The 23237-nt window shown below is 52.8% G+C and overlaps 1 protein-coding gene across 2 annotated transcripts in view; it reads right to left on the bottom strand.

Moving 5' to 3' along the window:
* LOC143211673 (uncharacterized) overlaps positions 1-23237 on the bottom strand; it is a 43827-nt gene that overhangs the window by 8964 nt on the left and 11626 nt on the right. The window contains exons 1-3 of one of the 2 annotated variants that reach the window (XM_076429536.1): positions 8240-8506; positions 2843-3055; positions 2542-2680 (exon numbers count right to left, since the gene is read on the bottom strand). In XM_076429536.1, coding sequence (XP_076285651.1) covers positions 2542-2680; positions 2843-3055; positions 8240-8370 — 483 coding nt within the window. In that variant the 5' untranslated portion in view covers positions 8371-8506. Of the gene's footprint in view, positions 1-2541; positions 2681-2842; positions 3056-8239; positions 8507-23237 lie in introns of those variants that run through there. The other variant, XM_076429535.1, reaches the window with a different exon arrangement.

The raw sequence follows: 23237 nt of genomic DNA, 5'->3' as shown, positions 1-23237 counted from the left end.
AGACTCCACACCGTGGTCTATGGTTTCTTTGATCCGCGTGCGAATTCGAACCGGTGCGAGACAAGTCGAGGCGACAGCGAGAGACCGTGGGATAGGTCGGAAGCCCCGGATAATCGTTGCTCGATCCGCTTTACGCAATCGGTTCCCGTCCATTTAATCGAAGGAATTAGCAGCTATAATTATCGAGTGCGCGAGGTCGCGGATGCGCTTTGGAGCACACCGGCGCGGCGCCCGAAACCTCGTGGATGGCGTCCAACGCGGGGCCCCGCTTGGAACCAGGCCAAAGAATTCGCGTGCATTTTTCCATTCATAACCGCGAGGATCTATATTCGGGTCAGCCGCGTCGCGTGAATTCGTGGCACGAGGATATTTTCGGACAATTCGGAGCGCGGCGCCGCGCGTCGTGTCGATGTTCTCCGCTCTCGAGATTTCGAAAACGCGCGTCGGCTCGGAAAGGCCAAGGAACGAATCATCGTCGGTTTTCCTTTCGAAACGGCCGCTCGTTTCCATTCGGCCACGCTTTCGCGATCTCGAATCGCGGATCAAGAGCGGCTTCATCGACTGAAGACTGAGAAACGATCGAGGCCGTAGTGGTTGGGTGCGGGGACCACAGCCTAGTTACCTGGTTGCCATTTAATCGGACCGTTTCGCGCGCCTAGAACGCGACCACGGTTATCTTATCTTATCGGCTGGAGAACAACAAGATTATTCCGACGGATGGTTAATCGTCGCTGATATCAGAACAGAAGAGCCGATAACGTTGCGCGAATTCATCGCGCGGTTGCGCTCGCAGCCGAGTACGAAAACACGCGTAATTTAATTGACCGCGATTCGTCGGCTCGTAGAAGCGAATTTAATAACGACGCCTCGCAGCAGCCACTCTCCTCTCGCTTCGACGGCGTGTACCTGGTAACCCGCATCTCCACAAATTGCTATCAATTTGCGAAACGCGGGTAATTGGGTTGCATAACCGCGATCATAATCCGAGCCGCGTTAAGAGCACCGAGAGAGAGAGAGAGAGAGAGAGAGAGAGAGAGAAAAAAGGAGGAAGGCTGAAATACGCGACCCGCCGCGTGTGTCGCCGAGGGAATATTATTAATACGACTTGCTCGCCTTGGCTCACCCATATCGATCACTCTGATAATCGATAAACACATACACGAGCGTTCTCGTGCTCTCCCGCTTGTACGTGGCCTGCGCGGGTCTCGCGAGTCGCAAATTGCGAATCCACGAAGCTACCGCCTAATAAGAAAAATCTTTCGTCTCGCGTGACGCGCTTACGAAGCCTCCGTTCGTCTATCGCGCGCCGCCTCGAAGACGCATGGCCCTTGCTCGCGACGTTCGGCGCAATTTAAGCTCGCTTTTATTGGCAAAATCGAGATTTATCGTTCCGAGAAGTAATTATGCAAATTCGACGGTGGTTCGTTTCGATTGCGGTCGCGGAACGGAGAGGCTCCGTGCTCTCGTGTTTCCTAATTGAAAATGAATCTGCCTGCGTGTGGAGAGAGAGAAGGGGACGCGTATTACCCCCGAGGTGAATCGTCCGACGGAGAAGAGGCATCGGGCTATTTTCGACCGGGTGTCTCGCGGCGAGACGAGACGAGACTCCCTCAGGGTTCGTACAAAAATAATTTAGTAGACGGGAACACCCTATCGGCGACCGTTCCGTCGGGATTCCACCGCGGTGACTGGTTCGGCTCGATTTTTATTCCTCTCCTCGGCGAATAACCAGGCTCGCCTGTATCGCAGAAAAATGCGTCCCCTTTTCCCTCGGCTGGCGAGGAGAGCGGCGCGGCGCGCCGCGGCGTCGCTTTCTAGCAAATATTTGAATTCGCGAGAAAGTCGATTTACGAGGCAACAATGTGGTCTTGTCACCGAGTAACGCCGCACGAATTAATGTGTCTCTCTCTCTCTCTCTCTCTCTCTCTCTCTCTCTCTCTCTCTCTCTCTCTCTTTCTCTCTCCGCGCAGTCTGGGATCGTGATACGACGCGACAGGTGCGAAAATGGACGTTAACGATGCGAATCGCAACGTGGCACGGAAATCTCGCGCTAGGCCCGAGTTTTTGGCAGAGATCACCCTATTACACGGATACTTTTATATAACAATTTAGGTCGTTCGCACCGACCGCGACGCGGAACACGCCTGAAGCATCGTCGTTTCGTTGCCAACCCGTTTCTTTCTCTCCTCGGACCTCTCGCGCCGAACTGCTCGCGAAACAATCCTCGAGATTAGGCTCGGACCCGGGCGCAGTGATTATCCGTGGCGAGGCAACGATCGAAGCAACGTGGTACCCGCGTGCCAAGTCCAGACCGAGGTTTTTCAACTCTCGAGAAAAATCTAGATAAGCGTTATTTGCAGGAACGGCAATCTTCCAGCTTCTTATCAAGCGCTTTTGTTATTTTTCACGAGTGCCAGATAAGAACTGTGTACCGACCGCGTTTCTACGTTTCGTCAAGCACACGGGAATATCTCGACTTCCCAGAAAATTTTATACGAACGCGTATCGCACTCTCCTCTCTGCCTCTCTTTCTTCGCTTACCTTGATGTCCAGGTGGGCCACGTTCAAGGAATGCAGAAAGGCGATTCCGTCGAGAATCTGCCTCAACAATCTGGAGACCTGTCGCTCGTCCGGAACCTCGTCTCTGTCCAAGATCATTTGCAGCTCACCGCCAGGAGCCCTTCCAGAACAAAAACAAAACGCGGAGTTATAACATTGAAAACACGCCGAGAAAATCGAGGGAGAACGACGAAGTTGTTCGCGGGAGACCATTGTTGGAATTCTCCGCGAGAGAGATAAGGAATCTCCTCGGGCTGATAAGAAAAAGGCTGATTACACTTACAGTTCCAGAACCAAGACCATCTCCGTGTGGGTTTCGAAGACTTGATGAAGCGACACCAGCCGAGAACAATTCGCCGCAGCATCCAGCACCGCGACCTCGTGAAGCGCTTCCGCCCTGAGCTCCTGCGCTCGTCTCCTTTTCCTCAGGAACTTGGCGGCCCATTGTCTTCCGCTGGATCTCTCCCGACATCTCCTGACCGTCGCGTACTTGCCTCTGCAAAACACAAGCACACCGGTCGTTCATTTCACAGTTGCGCAAACCGAGATTATTCCGCAATCTCCGCGATCTCGGGCCTAACCGAGTACCCAGATACATATTTTTCTCGGGGGACCGTGACGAGCAACGACGGCGCGAATGAAGTAACGCTCCGCGAGGAGATTGTACGCGTAAACGATTTACTTTCGCTCTTCCATTAACGACCGGACACGGCCGCGTGCGCACACACACACACTGCTCGCGTCTCTCCCAGATTTTCAAAGAACGTTCCAACGCCTAGAAATCCCGCGGTCGTGCCGATACGCTCGCCCCGCAATTTTCTACTCCGTAAACAGTCGGTGATCCACATTGTGCTGGGATCGCGATCATCCTCGATACGGAGCGAGGCGCGGAGGTAATCCCGCGATCTAAACAGCCTCTAGAAAGCGAAGTTGCGCCGCGGCCAATGCACCGAGCCCGAGTCCAAGCCCAACGAACAACGGTGAAAGCATCTGCGTCTATCGTACGAAGCTCTTTTTTTCCGAACGCGCGGATGCTCGTTTCGTTTTCTTTTCGATCGGATGCCGATGTCTCCGGCCGGCCGCTTACAAATTAGCTGCGAACGATCGCGAAGCTTCGAGCTCTTTGGGAACGAGTTTTAGGTTACAAAGAACAGATGGTCCGGAGGGATCGACGAACGGCCGTCACTGGGAGCGTCATTAAGGAGTATTGTTCGGACCAAGGTACCCCAGGGAGCAAGTCGAGGAACGGGACGAGTGCTGGACACAGTCTGCACCCTGTGATATCGGCGAACGTGAAATCGTGGACGATCGCGAACGACGCGCGTTAGTTTGCAGCTGTGAGATCATCGATGGAATTATCGATGGCATTAGCCCGGATCGGTGAGGCCTGCCCGACGAGGTCCGCTGCAAAAAGCCGCGCGATACCTTCGGTGATAAAGTTTGTTACTGTTCGCGTGCGCGCTCGGCTTAGAGATTTTTGTAGTTCGGGGCCGGGTTACGGCGGCCTGTTCTGGGTATCGGCGTCTCGACACTTTTCAGACGATAAACTGGTTGCAAGAGCGACGTCGCGGAACGGCTTACGCGTCGGCCGACGAGGGTCGCGTCTTCGTCGAGCGAGCACCGAGCGGCTCGTCTAGGTATGTAGGTTGGCAAATGTCCGATAGGAGCCGACGACCGTGGGCAGACTCTATCGAACGGGCTGGTTATCTGCGTTCTAATTACAGACAGTTGCAACTTCCAGCGGCCGACGACGCGACCTATCCTCGATTTCTCCGCGTGCGCTGGACAAAGGGGAGATACGAGATCGACCCTCGGGTCTGCCGACGACGCCGAGCGCAGCGACGCGACACACAGTGGCTCGAACGGGGAAAAAAATCAATTTTTTATATGTTGGGTACATAGATTTTTCATTGAAATTTCGTTCACTAGATAGTTGGTGTATTTAAACCAATCCAAATTTTTGATACTATATGACATGAAAGTTTGGAAACAGAAAACCTGCGATTTTGGCTTATAAATGCGTCTACATATAAACGCAGCCGCAAGAGTCGCAACCGTCTGCGTGGCAAACTTAGCCCTTAGCACCCGAATGGTGACTCCATCATTCAAAATATTGTTTACACTATTAAATACGTCGATATCTAATCGCCAGACTGCGAATCTTTACGCAAAATAGAAATGTTCTGCGTTGATTGCGAGCAGCAGGAATAAAATAAAAATTGATACGCTAAAAACAGCATCACAATATTCTGAATATTTTCTGATCTTTTACTGTTTCATTATTTCACCGAACCAATTTCTTCCTAAAAAAGATCCCCCAGTCTACTAATCAATTCGACTTGACCAGCTTGGATTCGTCAGCAGATCCGATTCGTCGAAAGAGTAACGAGAACTGGCGTACCCCGAGGGAAAGCCAATCGTTTCCAGGGAACGGGAGGATCGCGATAATTGGCGGTTTCGCGGACTTCTCATTTATCCTCTGGGTTTTAATTTTCCAGCGATGTCGCGGATCGCATCGCGATAATAATAGCGTACCGGGTAGTCGTTGTCGCTGTAATATCGGATTTACAGTTGCGCCATTAGACGGCGCGTGATCGCGAGCGAGCGAGCGAGCGAACGCGAGCGCGTTCCAGGAAGGGTTTCTTCTTGTCCCTGGACCACATCCAAGTTTTTCCGATCATCTTGGGATTCGATTCGACGCGGCTCGGTTCCGTGTACACGCGATTCGTCTTGCGAGGCGACAGGCGAGAGAGGCATGCGATCTCGAGCAAAGAGAAAAGCCGATGCTCGTTTACGTAATCGACGCGAACGCTAGGAAACAAGTTCAGAAGTCGAGGAAGCGAACGCAACCCGTAAGCGCTTGTTCGCCTCGCCTAGTCTCTACTCGGCTCGACCAGACTCGAGTCGTGGTTGCATTACTATGCGCGTGATCTCGATTTCCCTGGTCGAGCCTCGGGTCGAACTCCCACGCTCCGTTGTTGTTGCCGCGCGTATGCACGATTCTCGTAAAGATCGCGCGCGATCACCGAACAAATCGCATCCAGCATCGAGCCTAATTTGTCTTGGAAATACAGCGCGGCTTGCGCGCGTTCTTGAGCAATCGGATGACGAGGAGATTTCGCTGAACGGCACCCATTGGACCGCGAGAAATTTCAATCGCGTTCTTCTCCGCCGCGAGAGCCAACACCTGTCGCGAATCGAGCTCGGTCTCGACCGTCGAACCGATTCCCCGCAACTGCCAAGGGCCGGACAGCTGCGCAAACGCGAACAGGTGCTGCTCGAGCGACCGTTGCAAACCGACAGCGATTCCGAATCCGAACGTTTCTCGATCTCCCGACGCGATTCGTAGAGGAGAGACCGAAGAAACTTTCGCGCGCTCGTCACGAGAAGTGCCGTGACGTTAATAGGGTCAGCGCGAGAATCGCTCGAGCGAGATTAATGTTCGACCGCGCGGTGCGTCGATAAGGCCTCGAGATGCGGTGAATTTTAAGTAGCCGTCAAGAGTTCCGAGTCCGATCGGGTCCCGAGTACTCGCGTACACGTCCGAGAAAACGAAGTCGACGCGGAGAAGCCTCTAACGAGGAGAGTCAGGTGCGCCGGTCCCGATACCCGACGAGCATCTTCGTTAATTAGTCCGGCGTGTGGTGCGGCACTTCGAATCTCGAGGAGTGGTCAACGAAAATCGCGTTTTCCGTGGACGAATCGAAGGGAGAGGCGCTCTCACGCGACGCTGCGCCGGAGGATACCCGATCCGCGGGTTTTCGACGAGAAATCGCGAGAGTCGGACGCTGTCGGGAGCACCGCGCTTCGGATTTCTCCGCGAAAATGCAAAGCAGCTTGGCCGGAGCCAACCGATGTGTACACGCGGCTCGATTCCTCTAACGAGCTTCGACGGTCTCGTATCGGTCCGCGTGTGTTCGCCTGTAACGAGCGATCCAGAAGAAACGTCGTTCAAGGTTCCGGCTCGATCGAAAACGGTGGCAGCACCACCGTTTTACCGTTTCTGTTCTCGTGTTCACTCGAATGATCGGCCGTCGAAACAGAGCCGAAAATTTAGCGAGCGGGAAACACTGATGACTCGGCTTTGGCGGAAACGGAAAGACGAAGGGGGAACGACGGATTTACTGGAACTGACGTGGTCCTACGACTTGTTGGAAAGGCTCTTCGGAGAGGTCTAATCGCGAAGACACGTCAGGGCGACGCGGTCTCGATTCTACGAGCACCTTCCGAGAAGGAAACGAAGAAACAGCTTATCGCGAAGGAAGCGACGATTACGAGTCGACGTTGCACCAGCGGAGAAGACAAGCGAGAAGCCGGGAGATGCCGGAGCGGAGCGACGACGACGCGGTAGTTTGCGCGGTTTAAAGATTTGTCCAGCACCGCAAGACCCAATTTTCCGCGCCAAGAGGCAAGTCGGAAGCCGGGTCGAAGTTGCAACCGATCGAAGAAGCGGTCGGTCGCGTTGCTCTGCTTTCCGGGAGCCATCAACGTCGCGCCGAGGAGCGCAGCGCGGTTTCGGATTTACGAGCTCCTCGAATCGCGCGCTAAAGTCGTTGGTTGCCGCCATTCCTCCTCGCCGGCCTGCTCCACTCCACTCCGCCACGCCGCGTCTCGAAAGTGTACCGAGCAGGAAACTGGACCGTTCCACGGTCGTGCTTCTCCGCTCGAAGAAACTCGCGGTCGCTTCCTGCTCTTCAATCTCCGCGTCCGATACGTTTGACAGATAGCGGCCAACCGCGCGAACGAACTCGAATCGAATGGGAAACTCGAAAAATCGAACTTTAGATCGAGGATTTAGAGCGCGTCCGTTCTCGCTGCTACAATAATCCCGATACACCGATCGATTCGAATGATCCTCGAGAGTCTCGAGAGTCCGTCGACGAGGATCGAATCCCGACAGCGCATTTTCGCCGCAGGAATAAAGTTCTAACCGAGACTGAAAGCGGTAGCCTCCCGAACTCCATAGAAAGTGTACACACTTTCACCGTGATGTCTCTCGTGCACGATTCGTGCGACGCGCGCGACGCGCCACGAAGCGTCCCTTTCGGAGCCGCGGAAAGGACGACCAGACGGGTTGTTCCCAGACGTGGAATCGATGTGTCCGTTGTTTCTCCACTTTTCCCATCGCGGACGGTCGTTGCTACGCCTTCGGGCTTCTTCGAGAGAGAGACCATGGCGTTTCGGGTTCGCGTGGATCGTTATTACAGCGAGATTCGTATCGCGTGAAGGTCTCGATGGCCGAGAGCCGCCGAAATGGGAAGCGGCTCGTTTCTTCCCACGACCAGGCACATCGACCGCGCGATTGGCGTGTTACTTAAAAACTACCGAGCGTAGACCCATTAAAACTGTATACGCAGCACGGTGGAGGATCAACGACCCAGGGTCAAGGGAAGAGGTAGAGAAGTCGGGTATAGCGTTAAGTGCTCGTTGCCCTCTGGCGCAGCGTGGCGTAGCGTAGCGTGGCGGACCAGGAAATCGGTGCGCGAACACCGGGATCCGACGAGTCCGCGTCGTGCAACACAACCTTGTATATCCGTCGTCCTTTAAGGCATCCATTAGCTTCCTAACTACTAAACACACCGGTCGGTCCGACGACCCCGCTTCTACCGGCCGACCAGTCCGCGAGGAACCTTCTTCCACCGCTTCACCACAGAGCTTAGCCTTTTTTTACTTTTCTTACTCGTGCCGTCTTCTTCGGGCCGCCTCGCGGCTGTCCCGTGTCCTCTCGCTCTCCTCTCCTCTTCTGTTCTGATCCTCGCCGGGCACCCTCCAACCCCCTCGTTCCGATACCGACGTTCGACACAGGGTCATCGACACACGCGCTTGGAGACACACTCCATCGCGCGACGCTGCTTCATCCACGCAACTTATACGCTTTTTCGCACCTCGGTTTTTTCTTCCGAAAACGAATTGCCCAACGTTGTATAATCGAGCAGCGAGCGCAACTGGAACGAATTTCACCGCGTTCTCCTAGTCCCGGGCCGTTGCAGTAGTTGCACAATAGAGATTTGCATTCGAGCAACTCCGAAACGGACCAACCGGTGGACGCCCCGAGCTGGCTTGGTTACCCGCCGCGTCTGCTAGGCATCCGCTAATTTCTTTAATCACCGACCGAGTCGGAGCATAATTAATGGCAGGGACCAGAGCCAGCGAGTCGCTTCGGTTTCCGTGTTGCCTGCCCCGTCATAACGAGATAAACTCGGGCATCGCGTGGCGTCCAGAGTGCTCCATCGTGAATTAAGTGGTTCGCGTGGATTCAGGAACCTTTCGAGCGCGAAACATCGTCCGACCAGGAAGACTATAAAAACGTCTGCGGCCAGGCGGTCGGCCGCAACATTTTACGAGCGGTCTCGCGTGTTCCTTGCGCGTCGCATAATTATCTCGGACCGACGCGACCCGACGACGAAGCCTTCTCCTCGAGAAACCGTCCGGGCTTCTCGGTAACGGTTTAGGACTCGCTCCAGGAACAGGCTACATGCACAGATCCTGGAGAAGAGCCAATTGCGGCTCGAACAGCGTTACGCAATACCGCGAGTCCTCGACTTACGCGGTTAATTCGTTTCAGCGCTGTCGCAAGTCGAAGAACCTCGTGAGTCGAAGAACCTCGTCAGTCGAATAATGCCCAAGTGACACCGTTGAGAGGTTATTAATTCAAATAAACTGTGTTCATGCAAAATAATAATGTTTTGCATTGATTGTGGGAAGCACGAATAACATAAGAATTGATTTTATCCCTTAACGACTTTTTGTTATACTAAAAACAATACAACATTCTTGAATCTATTTAATCTTTTACTGTTTTATATGTTTCTTCTATCGATCGTATTTGCTGATAATAAATTTTTTAATGTTTTCGGCGCATCGGTTCGATCGTGTTTACTGTTTTATATTTCACCCAACCAATTTCTACATAAATGCATAAAGATCCGTTTATTGATCACTCATAAATAGCTGAATGCCTCTGTACACAAGCAACTCTCCTGATTCGTTTATAATAATCCACGTATTTAAGGGGGTAGACCAGAGTTGAAGAATAGAAATTATGTCGCACAGACAGCAAACAAGTACTTATATGAAAGAAAAACACAAAAATATATCGCACTTCTTCAAAGTTCTGCGCTATACTTTGGAGAGCTGTATTTTAATTGTACTGTATTTCAATTATATTGTATTTCGATTATACACATCTGACTAAAATACTTAGTAATTGAATTAATTGAAAGGTTAGAATTATGTAATTCAGTTACGACGTAGTTGAATTACTATATAATTGAAATACAATGTAATTGAATTAGCACAACTCTGAGGTAGACTCCTTTTTCCAGGATTGCAAGATTCCATCTGCCAAATAATGCAAATCACGCGTCGTAACCGAAAAATAGGACTTTTGAGGGAGATAGCGCCCTAGATCGATCTTTTATCTAGCGTTTTTGACTACTGAAAATCCCCGTGTTTGTATTATCGAGAAATGAGAAGGCGAATCCCGCACCCTTGCAATCCTGGAAACGAGTCTACTCCCTTATGAACCCGCGTAGTCGAGGACTCGCTGCACTAACTCCAGGCAGTCACGGAGCGGGAAAAATCTTGCGAATTTCGTGTCGTTGCCATTTCAAGTGTCGCCGACCGAGAACGAAGAGCGTCGCGTCCCGATGAAACGCGATTTCTCGGAAAGATGCAAAAGAAGTCCTGGGAGGAAGGGAGCACCCTATGTCACGAAGGGACGGTAATTTTCTATGGCGCGGTTGTTTTCTACGCGAGAGAGCCCGACTCCTTCCAGCTTTCGATTCTTCACGGATGTCACACGCGGGAGAACAAAGGAGCTGCGGGACGAGCTCTTAAGCAGGCATTTGGATTCCGTGGCCCGTTCAGGGTCGCGCCGAGAAGAATTCAGCGACCGTAATGACTCGGGAACGATTCGAAAAAGCAACGATTCACGATTCACCGACCGCGAGCCACGGCGACGACGAACCGCTAGTAAAAATGTATTTCGCCGCGGTCCGCAGCTCGAGAGCTAGAAGAGCACTCGTAATTTTTGTTGAACCGACTGCATTCCCGCAAACCGCTTCGAATCGTTTCATTTGAAACCTCGTGCGGTCGACCGCCGCAACAACTTTTATCGCTCGGCGAAGGATGATCGTCGTTGCGACGCTCGACGCGAGCCAGCGCCGATTTTTCCGACCGACCCGCAATTTCATCCAATTTGCGAATGTTCTCTCGATAACCTACAACGTATCGATACGTTCAAAGGCTACCGTGCGTCCCGAAGCGGTTCTCTCAACTGGAATTTCATCCAAGCGCGCGCGGCAAAACTTTCACGCGAATCGTTCGTGGCCTTTATCCTTGTTTGCCGAGAGCGCGCCGCGCCGTTCTCGTTCAAGCTCGGCGTCGTTTTCGTTCGCGCCGTTCGTGTTTCTTAGCCCACGATTACCATCGACGCCGGCGCGCGGACCGATTCTTTTTTCGTTTTCGCGACGACCTTCCAGCGCCGCGAGCCTCGTCAAAAACAAGAGTTTAGGCGCACTCGCGTACAATTTGCAATCCAAATGAGAAGGCAGTCGAGGTCAAGAAGCGGACGCCCGTCCCGATGACGAAGAGTTATGTCCTCGACGCTTCTCGCGTACAAAATCTCGAATCTCGACGCGCGTAACTGCGAACCACCTCCGGCTTTCGACGGTTATTAGCGAACTCGGTGGAGGCCGAGGTAAACTGGACGCGTTCGATCGGAAACGAAAGCAGCGAACCGTTGATTGGGTGTGGATCTACGAGAACACGGATACCCGTCAAAGGAAACGAACAAAGGAGAGAGAGGTTCGGTCGATCGGTCAACGATCGTTCGTCTTCTTGGATCGACTTCCTCCCGTCGATCCGTGAACGAGACTGAACGCGTTCCGAACTGTTTCAACGATCGCGAAGACGCGGGCCACGTTGCTTCCGGAGATGTTGTTGGTCGAACAAAACCGATCGTGTATCGATTTCGATAGCGTTTCGAATTCGCGAGTTGACTCTTCGATGGGTCCCGATTTAGCCACGGAACGAGCAGGAACGACGTTAAAAAGATGGCTCGTTCACTGCCCGGGATGAATGCGCGTCACGATCGAACGAGGAGACGAGCGTCGACTTCCAAATTTCGCGAGAACGAAAAACAAGCCGGTCGGAACGAGATGAGGAGGAGGACGAAAACGAGCGAGAACGGAGAGGGGGAAAGGGATCGAGGCGATCGCCGAGCGTACGAAAGCGGCCGAAAAGGAGGAAGCACCGGGCAAAAAAGAGAAAAGAACACCCTTGGCGGCCTTCGTCGGCCGCCACAGTTTGCTGACCCGGTTCGAAAAGAAGAAAAATCGAGCGCGGTCCGAGAAGGACGAGAACGGCGCGGCCGAAAATCGAAGGACCGGTCGGTCGAGCGGTTCCGCGAACGTTTTCCTAAGCGTCGAAGGGGCTCGCTATAATCCCGGTTGCCCGCGGAGAGAGTTTCCATAAACGTCGCAGCTAATCGATGGCCACTGTCGATGAATCATCAATTAACCGGTGGAAGATGTTGCGTCGGATCGAATGAAAACCAAATCAAGTCGCGTGAGTCACGCGCCTCTGTGTACCACGCATCTCGGTCTCTGGCCGAACGGCGCGCGGCGTGAAGCGTGGGCGATTCGACGCGATGCGAGCGTCCTCGCGAAAGGCCGCTGCCTCCGCGCACGATTTCGCTGCAAGTTGATCGCGTACGTCGCAGTCGACAACGATCCGACGAGTTTGCGATCTTCTATCCGAACCGTGCCATCCGGTAAACTACGAGAACGGCGAATCGGAGTTGCGCAAACAGAAAGACATTAAGTGTTCCGTCATCCTCGGCCGTTTTCGAAAGGAAGAGAACGCGCGAGTGGTCACCGGTCCCGTGTCCGGCCTTGCGAGATACACATATGTACCGTTGCCAGAAATCGGTGACTAAATATAAATTAACACCCACCGGCGTTGCGTCAGAGACCGAAGAAAAACACAGCTGCCACGAGAAGGGGAGGAGAAAACTCGTTTGTAACCTTTCACTCGCGGTGCACCGTCGAGAGATAATCGTGAAGCAATCTCCCGACGCCTTCCGTGCGCAACGATAACGACTTATCAGCGTCGACTAATCGTACGTACTTTCTCACAATGGGGAACCCTGTTGTGCCCTATCTCCGGCAAATAAGTTCGAGCGGAACGTACCTGCGACACGGCAACGAAAACGTTCTAGCCTCGCGAACATGCGAAACCTGCCGGCCGGTTCGTTGAACTTTCCGAAACAACATCGGAGAACAAGGAGGGACTAGTTCGCGCGAGAAGAGAGCGTCGTCGGTCATCCTCGACGAGCCTCCGATGACTTCTAGCCTACGTACGTGTGGGAAGGAGCTATCGAAAATCTCAAATCCCACTAACCTCGTTGGCGAGCTCCCAAGCCGATGGTGCGCGCCTTCGGTACGAATTTCTTTACGGCCCGCTGGGAATTTATTTCTTCTTTACGTGCGACGGATATATATTCGCGATAGCCGCAGGTAGCCCTTCGCGAAGGAAACGCGGCGAGAGACTCAGGTGTTCCTCGGCTCCTAACATGCGCTCGATCGTACCCGCATTACTGATAAAGCGCACTTGGGAAAAACGAAAGCGAGCTTCGTAGATCCAAAGAAATCCTGGGGAACCAGGACCGTCCGCGTTCAACAGATGCTGGAAACTCGGTCGTGTGACGCAACGTCGCTCTGCTCGAGACTAACGATTATTGCCTTCCCCCTTCGTAGCTGTCGTTCGTCGTTGTCTTCGTCACCGTGGCCGTCGCGATCCGTGGTCGTTGCCGCCAGCCAGCGAAAGCAACCGACCACGTGAAATTGTGACAAGCGTTAAAGCGTTAAAGCGTGTCGCAATTACTCGGCCGACGCTCCGCCGCGAATCCACTACACGCTAGACGCATTTGTATCGCGCGCGAGCGCTCTACAATTTTCTTGATCGTTCGAAACACGAGCGACCTTTACGGATTCGAGACACGCGCGCCGGCGGTCAGCAGCTCCTTGCGAATCAACTCGACTTGGACGATCGGACACGTTGCTAAAATCGCACGGGTTTTCAATCGACCGACAGAGATCTAGAGAACGATCTTTTGCCAGAGCGAGAACGTTTATCTGTACGCTATCCGAGATCTAGGTTATCTGGGAACCGCACCCGCGGTGCTATCCGAGCCGCGATTTATTCGCGAGCAGCGTGTAATTTCGCTGCATTCGATCCGCGATATCGTTGGACGCGCAGCGCCGCGCCGCGAATCTTGTTCCTGCGAGAAAAGTACCGGAGCCGCAACGAAACGTGCTCTTCGACCAGCAAAAATACCATCGCGATAATGGCGTGTCGGCGAGGCGAACGCGGCACGATTCATTCCCCGATGCGATGGCCGAGACTCGCGACCGTTTCGTTTCACACGTCCCCGTTGGCCGGCTCTCGGATCTCGGCTCGTGGTGGCTCGCGATGCGCGCCGCACGATGGGAAACCAGGATGAAAAGCAGAAGATGGCATTCCAGGGGTGGGGTTAGCCTCCTTAAGGACGCTCTATTCTCGGAAGTTGGATCTACTCGGCGCCCGTTAGCCGCGATAGCCTCCTTCCTCTATCGCGGTCGCCGCGCCGCACTGTGGTCCAGGTGTTTTTGTGACCAAAATTCAATTTTTTGACTTTTAAATGATAACATTCCTTTTTCTTCTCGATTAACACTACAACTACCGAATGGGTCAGAATGTCTGGTTCCAGATTTGTTCTTTTAGAAATATTAAAATTGTAGATATGTTTTCCTGAGAAATTTTTTTAGTGAACTTCTTTATTGAAGCACATATTTACACAAAACAATGCATGCCAATTGCGTTTAGTGCTCGATAGTTCTAGTGTTAAGAACTCTTCGAAACCTCGCAATTCTAAATATTAGATCTTTCAGATAATTTTACCGAGCAGGTATAGCGTTTTAAGTGCAAAACTTTTTTAATGTCAGATTCGTAATCACTGATTACAGCGCAAACACACACAGTGTTCGCTCTTCTCCAAATTTCGATACAGAAAGTTAGAGAAAAAATTTTTTGTATATAAACTGACGTAACATTAAACCTTGAAATAACGCAACGACAATTTTGGCTACAAAAAGCGGGCTCCCGGACTGTGCACCGATGTAGTCCACCGCTTCTGCTACGCGAGGTAACCGCGCGTTTGACAACGAGTTTCGATCTACCGAACGAGCGGTCGAGGCACGCGATCTCGTGATTTATGGTCAACGGAAGAAGTCGAAAAAGTCTTGTAGTTTGCTTGGCGGGACGCGCGTGGGCGTTTCGGTTAGGTGGAAGCGAATGGCCGGCCGGTACTCGAGTGACTGAAAAAACGAGGACGCGTTTCTCTTCGAATTTACAACGTCCGTTTTGATTGCGCGGTGAAGAGGTTCCGAAGTCCTCGACAGAAGAGGCGAGACAGAAGACAGAAGTGTTCGAGATAGATGGAAAAAGAGTCTAGTCGAGAGCGACAACGACGAAGCGAGGCGTAGCGAAACGGCGAAGGGACCACATCCGGCGCGAGGCGGGTCTCGGCCTCGACATCCGGCCTGAAAACGGATGAGACCAAGCATTCAAGTGCAAATCGTTTCGCAGCATTGTGCTCGAGACCTCGAGAGGCCCGCGCTAACGATGCAGTCCTTGCAGTTGCCACAGTCTACCGAATTTTCCAAGAATAGGGTGCAACTTGGAAGCTTGCCGCCCATCGAGCTCGTTCGTTTCAAGGATGTCTTCGAGCTTCCCATCCCGGGAAAAATCACCGAGATCCGTGTCGACGAAATTATCGGCTCGTTTCTGCGAGATTAACGCGTCGAATGGTGGCGCGCGCCGTTCCCTTCGACCCGCCCCTTTATCCCTAACGAGACAAATTTTCTTTCTATTACGAAATTGAAGGTAATCGCCAGCGGAGGCTAGGTGGGCAGCGTTTAAATAATCGGTAGGAGCACCGCGTTCTCCGTGCACCGTACGCCGCACTTAATTGGAATACTCTTGTTTCGTTATTGCGGCGCGGTCCGGCTCGACTTAATCTTGCCATCTTCCTGGCAAAATATTTACATAATGCCGGCAATTGACCGTTCGATAGAGATCCCGGCGCGCAAGGCTTATAATTTCAACGGGCTGCGCTGAGAAATCGCCGGCGGCGGGCCGCGAGCCAAGGATTCGAGCGGAACGCGCACGCCTAGATCGAGTTAGGTTCTTCTCGCCGGTGTGCATCGACGGAGAGATCCTCGGGAACTTGGAACGGGCACTTTGGTTTTATCGGTGACACGCGGCGGGTTCAAATTCCTCGTGAAATCGTTGGAACGACTGGGGGCTCGGCGCGGCGCGGCACGCGGAATGGCGGAAGCTCGGCCGTGAGAATCGAACGGATTTTTCTCGGTCGCTGTTCGGTAATGACGCCGATAATTAGCGAGCGCTGCTCGTTTAACCGAGGATGCAGATAACGATGGAATTTGATGCAGCATCCGCCGGACCGTGCCGAGTCGGTAGCTTTTCATAGGCCGCTAATGAACGCGACTCGAACGCTGGGATCGATCAACGTCGATCGGCCGTGGCGAGGATTACGCGCGCGACCGATGCATCCGAATCGATTTGCAGTAATTCAATTGCCGCGATGGCTGTGCCGGCTAGGCTACGTCGATAGCGGGTGCTCGTTCGCTTGGAAACAGCGAGGGTACACGCACATAGAAATAAAGAGAGAGAGAGAGAGGAGCGGGGAAGGAGAGAGAGGAGGGAGTCAAGAATGAAAGTAGCATGTGCGAGCGAGGGAGGAACAAGATGGGATAAGGCAAGGGCAAGCGGCGAACCTTCCGTGGAATAGCTTCACGCATGCTTCCCACGTGACTCAGCCGGCCGAGCATAGATACGCATCGTTCGGTGAGCCCTCCGCGTTCAACCTGCACGCACAATGCGTGGCAAACGACGCCGTTTCAACGGACATGGCAAGTACCGCCTGCCTCGTGACTCAACCTGCTCGAGCCACTAACCTTCCCTCGCGTTTTTCCGTTTCCCCTGGTCCCTCGACCTTTGAACCTCGCCAGCGAGCAACCAGTCCTCCGCGAGGCTAGAGGAACGGTCGTCGCGTGGGACCCGACGGAAACATGCTCGAATATTACGAAACTGAAAGCCGCGTTCCTCTCTCTCTCTCTCTCTCTCTCTCCTGTCCTAAGTCCACTGTCCAGAGGCACGGGGCGCGAGAGATCGCGGAGCGTGAGTCACGTCTCGAGGTGGGTTCGCGTCCGCGTGATTCAACGTCGCCTGGCCCATCCTGGACGAAATTCCTCGGCGCAGTCCTGCCGCATGCCTTCGCTCGCTTCTGAATACTAAATGCCGGCTCGTGAGAACCGACCGATCCTCGTGTGCCACGAGTCTTCGAGGAAACGGTGGATCCTGGAACGGGGTGGAGGCCCACGATTGCTCGAAGAAAAGGAGAGAAACCGGTGGATAGAATCAGGGGCAATTTGGTGCATGCTTGGCCATCGCCGGATTACGGGACCGGAGCGTGATTTACGAGCGCCCGTGAGCCGGTCGCTCGTTAAAAACGCCGCGGCATGGAAAGTGTCGCAAACCTCGCGCGGCGGAATAAGGTCGTCACCGAAAGCGAGGCACGAGCAACGGACTCGGTGCGCCGCGCTGCAAGGATTATTATTTCCTCGATCGCAGCGGCGATACCCGGTCGCGAAGGATACCCAGCCTGTAAATCGAGCAGCTTTCAAAACTGGTTACGCGCGATGGACATACTGTCATTAATACCGCGCTTCGGTCACGGTAATTGAACGATCCGTAGCGGGGCGATCGACAAACGGATCTCGGTTCAAAACGATGCTCGAATTTGCGCGATTAACCCTTCCGACGGAAGGACGTACGGTGTATGTCCTCACGATCTATCGTACGCGGACGAACGACGTCCGGTGTACCAGTAAAGATTACTCTGTTATAAGCAGTCTGATCGAAAATGTTTTTAGCGCATACAGTTAGGAGCAGAACTGATCACACACGCTTGAAGTCAGAATAACTTTTTGAAGAATGGACCGAACGAATTCAATTTCTCTGCAAGGTTAGAAAAATTAGTTTAGTAAATGACATCTGAAAAATATGTTGAAAAAATGCATTTTTTAGCTGGGCCAATAACGAAAATTTAAAAGATGTGTTTGGTCAACGCGTATAAATTATACACGCTCCGAAAATTTCATTAAAATCGGTCAATTGGTTGACGAGTTATAAACGATCAAATGTGGTAGAGGCCGAGAATTTTGTAATATTGCAATTTTCCCCACTTTTGATCGTTTATAACTGGTGAACCAATTAATCAATTTCAATGAAATTTTCGGAGCGTATATAATTTATACGAGTTGTCCAAACACACACACACACACATCTGTTAAAGTCATTTACTAAACTAATTCTTCTAGCCTTACAGAGAAATTGAAGTCGTTCGAACCATTCATGAAAAAGTCATTCTGATTTAAAGTGAGTGTGATCAGTTTTGCTCCTAACTGTATAGCATGGTTTCAAAAGAACTTCCATGTGATTATAGCAAACTTTATATACAAAAAATTAAAAAAGCAATTCTTTCGAGGGGGCAGCACCTCCGTCGGATCAGAAGGGTTGAAGCCAACCACCTCGTGCCACGCCGAAACAACAAGGGGATGGGAAGTTCGATCGTTCGCGATCGCGGACGCGCGTCGGCTACTTGGCACCGTGATAATTTATCGCGGTCGCCTCGAGATTGTTGCGCGAGCAAGTGAACGAGCCAGCTAGCCAGCCTCGCGATCCGTTCTCCCGGAAACGTTCGAGGAGATTTATCGTCGGACGTCGCTCCGCGACGGAGGAGAATGTCTCGAGGGAATAAATGACTCGCGGGAGGAGAGCACACGCCTTCTGACCTCTGCTCTTTGATCCCATTAGGAAACCGACGAGATGCTGCGCGATGGGACGCGCAGGTATTCTCCTCTCTCCACGTTTCGATTCTAGAACACGCTGCTGCTGCTGCGAAAACCTCGCGCGCGCTGCTTCGTCGAGACGAAGCACGAGGGTGAAAGAAGAGACGCGTCTTTTCGCTCGCGAGAAGGCCTACTTTGCGCGTGGCCTACTTGCGGAAGACCGACGGTCACGCGAGAAGGCATTGGGCCGAGCTGAGCCGAGCCGGCACACGCTTGTCTCGCTGACTTTGACCTCGAAGCATCTCGGACAGACGTGTTCGATTATCGATCCCCGGTGTTCGAATCCTGTCGGACCAGGCGCGAGAGGAATCGGCGAATTATCGAGGAATAATCGACGAGGAGCAGACAAAGCGCGCTGTCGACAAGGAGGCTGCGACGTCTTGCGATGCGACTCGCACGAGACGTACATACGTCGACTCGGTGTCGCGACGATCGGGGACCCAGAGACCTGAATAGCCGTAGCCGCCGGGCCCGACAGGGCAGAGTAACGGTCCTCGGATGAAGGTTAGTCGCATTATCCGCGCAACGACGTTCGTTCGACCAAGATCGCGAGACCAGGGAGCTCAGGGAGGACCCGTACCCACGTTTTTGCAGCCGCCCGAGGCTTTCGTTGAAATTGAACCCGCGCCGCGCCATACGCTCCGAGCAGGCCGGAACACCGCGAGAGCCGAGTATCGATTCATGTTCGTAAAGTTCTGGCTAGAGTCTGCCAGAGTTCCGAGTCTGACGAGGGTTCGAAAGCGTCTAAATGGGAGGGTTGATTTTCTTTTCTGGCGCGGTTCCAGCGGTCGGTGCTCCCCGCGGGGAGCAGAGAGAAAAAAGGAGAAGCTGGGCAGAGTATTAAAGCACGGGTCGGCCGGAGAAGAGATCGCCGCAGACGCGTTGCAGGATGTTGGACCGTTTCTTTCACAGGAAAGCCTCTTTTCGAGCGAAATTCCGAAGGGATTACTCACTGCGCCGCGCCGGAACTGGCCGCGTAAAAGCCAGGCAGCGCCGTCGTTCTTTCAGGTAGAGAGCGTCGAAAATGGCAATTTCATCTTCGAGAATTTCACCGACAAAAGGTGGAAACCTCGGCCGGACGCGTTCCTCGAACCGTGAAAGGGCGAGTCGAGCGCTTTACGGCGTCCGTTAAAAACCTCGTTCGCCTCTGCGAACGCCCTCGTCGAAATTTCGACGCGGGAAAAATCTGTCGAGCTAGAACAAATTGACCATGTTGCTCGATGGTCATAGGTCGCGGTACGAGTTTCGTTTTTATTACTGCTCGTCGAGACTGCCCCGCATCCATCGCCTACTTCCTGCGGCACGACACGGCTATCGTCTTTTACATCCTCGTTCTGCTCGCCTCTGGCTATCCGCAAGCCGAACGCGTCCAGCCGTTTTCTACGCCGACGACACACTTTTGCCCTTTGTCCGAAAACCCGCTCCGACTCGCGTAGCGGAGCCTCGATCGAGAACTCGAAGGGATCGATGGTCGGAAATGAGTCACGTCTAAAGAATTTCGGGCCGAAAGCGTTCTGGGAAACCCCCATGTGTGTATCGCTGGTCGAGGTCGGTTATCGAATGCTCGCTAACTCGATAATGCCACCGCTGACTCAAGGTCCACGGTGCTCGAACGATGACATTGCGAGACCGACAGCTGTTCAACGATAAGAAGAAAATTGGTCGGATCGTCGACCCGCTCGGCTGGGCCAATTTCGCGAGAGGAAGAGAGTGGGAGAGAGAAGCAGAGAGAGAGAGAGAAACGGGGAAGATGGGAAGCGGATCGCGACGCGGCGCGGCGGCCTCCACGAAGCCGCAAAAACAGTTTTTCCGTCTAGGGTGCATCGCTGGTTGTTCTCGAGCGAAAGAAGCACTGGCGCCAGCGCCAACGGAGCCTGCACTCCTCAGGAATGCACCGCTGTCGCAGCCAAAGAGCCAGGGGGGACTGCATATGTGCACACTGCACGCGTTCGCGATACATTTGCGTACGCGCCCGGACCCGACCGACCCGGGACGAATCTGGAAGCGAGCCGAGACCCCGTGCTTTCGAATCTTTCGATCTTTAATTTTAGTAACGAACCGAGGTACCCGTTACGTCGTGTGACTCGATTCGATATTTCGATGCAAGCGGCGCCGCTCTCGTTGGCGCCGTTTCTCCCGGGAAAGGTGATTCCCCTCTGATCCGCTAGAATTTCCGGTGACTGGACCTCGTCGATCTTCCTTCTCGCAAGGCGAACGAACAAAGGGACCAAAGCGGGAATATCCGCGGAGCAATGTTTGGTCGTCAAACAGGATATCCGATTAAAATGCCTGAGACGAGAATAAGCAAACCGACCTAAGAATAGCGTGCGCCGTGCCGCGCCGAGCCGAGTCGGTTCGTTCCCTCCTGCTATTAGCGTAACTGCTTCTCTTTCTCTCTCTCTTTCTCTCCCCCGACCGCGGACAGACGAAATTCTTGGCGGCGCGCGTGCTCTCGGACCGGCCGATTCGTCGCGGATAATTTTTGCAGGGAATCTTCCGTGGCCAAAACGAAGGAGACGCGCGACCGCGATATCTCGTGAGACTCGCCGGAAGATACGCGGACACGCGAGAGACAGCGAGAGGTAGCAGGTTCGATCGAAAAGGCATGCAAACGGTGAAAGGCGGTAAAATTTCACTCCTCGATTCGTTTGAGTATATTCCCTCGCACTCTCTCTCTCTCTCTCTCTCTCTCTCTCTCTCTCTCCCTCGCACTCTCTCGCTCGTCGAAGGCGTTTATATGCCGATTTCGCGGCGTTCAGACCGAACCGAGAGAGAGAAGTTTTCGCGTCAACAACAGGGACTGGTTTGGCTTCGCTTTTTAATCGGCTCGATCTTCTCGTTAGCCGCCTCGACCTGGAATCTAGGTTTGTAGAGCTGCAACCAACACGGTCGCGACAGGGTTGACGGAAAGCGCAGCCCTATCCGTCCACTTTCGTTCCCGCGGACATGGACATTGACAGGATGAATCCGGTGGCGAGGAAAACGGCGCTCGATCGAGGAAAGTGACAGAGAAAACGTATGTTTGCGTGGTCCAATTAGAACCTACGCTCGAACCAGGTGCGCTCGTTCCCGACGCCGGAGGGACTAGGGATCGAAGGTACACACGTCAGCGGTGGCCACGTGGCGCTTTCGAGTCTCCCTTTCCACAACGCAAAGGGATTAGGGGGGTCGAGTTGTTTCTAGGATTGCTAGGGTGCAGGCTGCGCCTTCTCATTTCTCGATTAACGATCAATCTAGGCCACAGTCGCACTCAAAAGTCCTATTTTTACGTGTACAAGGCGTAATTTGCATTATTCTGCTGCATGTACAGTGGCCCACAAAAGTGTTCGTACGCCCTTTAAAACAGAATAACTTTTTTATAATTGTACCAAACGACCTGGTGTTTTGTAGAAGCATTGGTTTACTGAATGATGTGCAAAAGAAATTTTCGTGCAAAAATAAAAGAAGGCATTTTTTAGAACTTTTTTATTTGAGCCTTTGATGAAAATTTAAGATACATGTTTTGTAAATCAATGTTGGTTATACACATACTGAAAATTTCATCGATACGAGCTACAAGCGGTTAAAACTGTAGTTTTTCACGACTTTTGATCAGTTTCTGCTTAAAATCTACAGATTTCGATGAAATGTCTTATTATGTGTATAACTAACATAGATCGACAAAACAGGTATTTTAAATTTTCATTAAGGGCCCAAATAAAAAAGTTTTACAGACATCAAGTCGTTTGGTACAACTATAAAAAGGTTATTCTGTTTTAAAGGACGTACGAACACTTCCGTGGGCCACTGTAGCTCTCGCAGCTTTATGAAAATAGCTACCTGCGCGAATTACGCCTCGGAAATGTAAAAGTAGGACATTTGAGGGAGACAGCGGCCTAGATTGATCTTTTATCTAGCGCTTTTGATTATCGACAAACCCCATCTTTGCATGATCGTGAAATGAGAAGGCGAATCCGGTAACCCCGCAATCCTGGAAAGGAGACTACCCCTTTGGGGTCGAGTCGTGTCGAGAGTTTTCGAGGAAAGAGCGGAGTGGCGGCGCGGCGCGAGCTACGAGAACTGTGTTGCAGAACGTATTTTGCAATGCAGCGCGGGAGATCGAGCGTGTCTATAAATCGCGCGGCTCGAGGGCCGGGGCTGATCGGTGCGAGCAACGGTGCGCGGCGTTCAGTCCGAGCGGAACGGAGAAACGTTTAGATCGGCGCCGCGTCTGCGGCCTCGACCACGTTCACCGTCCCAGAGAGAAAACTGTGCTAACTAAATGTAATCCGTCGTACGGCGGCGATCGTCCGCTCGTTCAGAGCCACACTCCCGGCGACTATTTCCGCGTTTTCACGTTTCGTTGCGCGAAATCCACGGACGATCAGTTCTTTTCCTCGAGATCAGGCGCGCCGTGCGTTTTTTCAGCGGATCGCGGTTGGTCGCGAACAAGGAATCGACGGGAGGCGACGGTTATTTCGCTCGGCCGAGCGTTAAATGGATACATATCGGGAGACATCGTAAGAACGAGAGTGTCGTCGCGTTGTGTAACTGGACGGTCGATGCGAAAAACGGACGCGCGAGATCTTGACCTAGCGCGTTGTAAGCTGCTGTGTTTCAGCGAGAAAGGACGGACTACCGATCGTTCTGCGGAATAGTAATCGGCCGTGTGCGTGGAACCGGACGAAAGGCCCGCGAGCAATTCGCATCCCACACGCCGAT

This window comes from Lasioglossum baleicum, chromosome 8, assembly GCF_051020765.1.
Source record: "Lasioglossum baleicum chromosome 8, iyLasBale1, whole genome shotgun sequence".
NCBI lineage: Eukaryota > Metazoa > Arthropoda > Insecta > Hymenoptera > Halictidae > Lasioglossum > Lasioglossum baleicum.
This window is presented reverse-complemented; position numbering and strand designations above follow the sequence as displayed.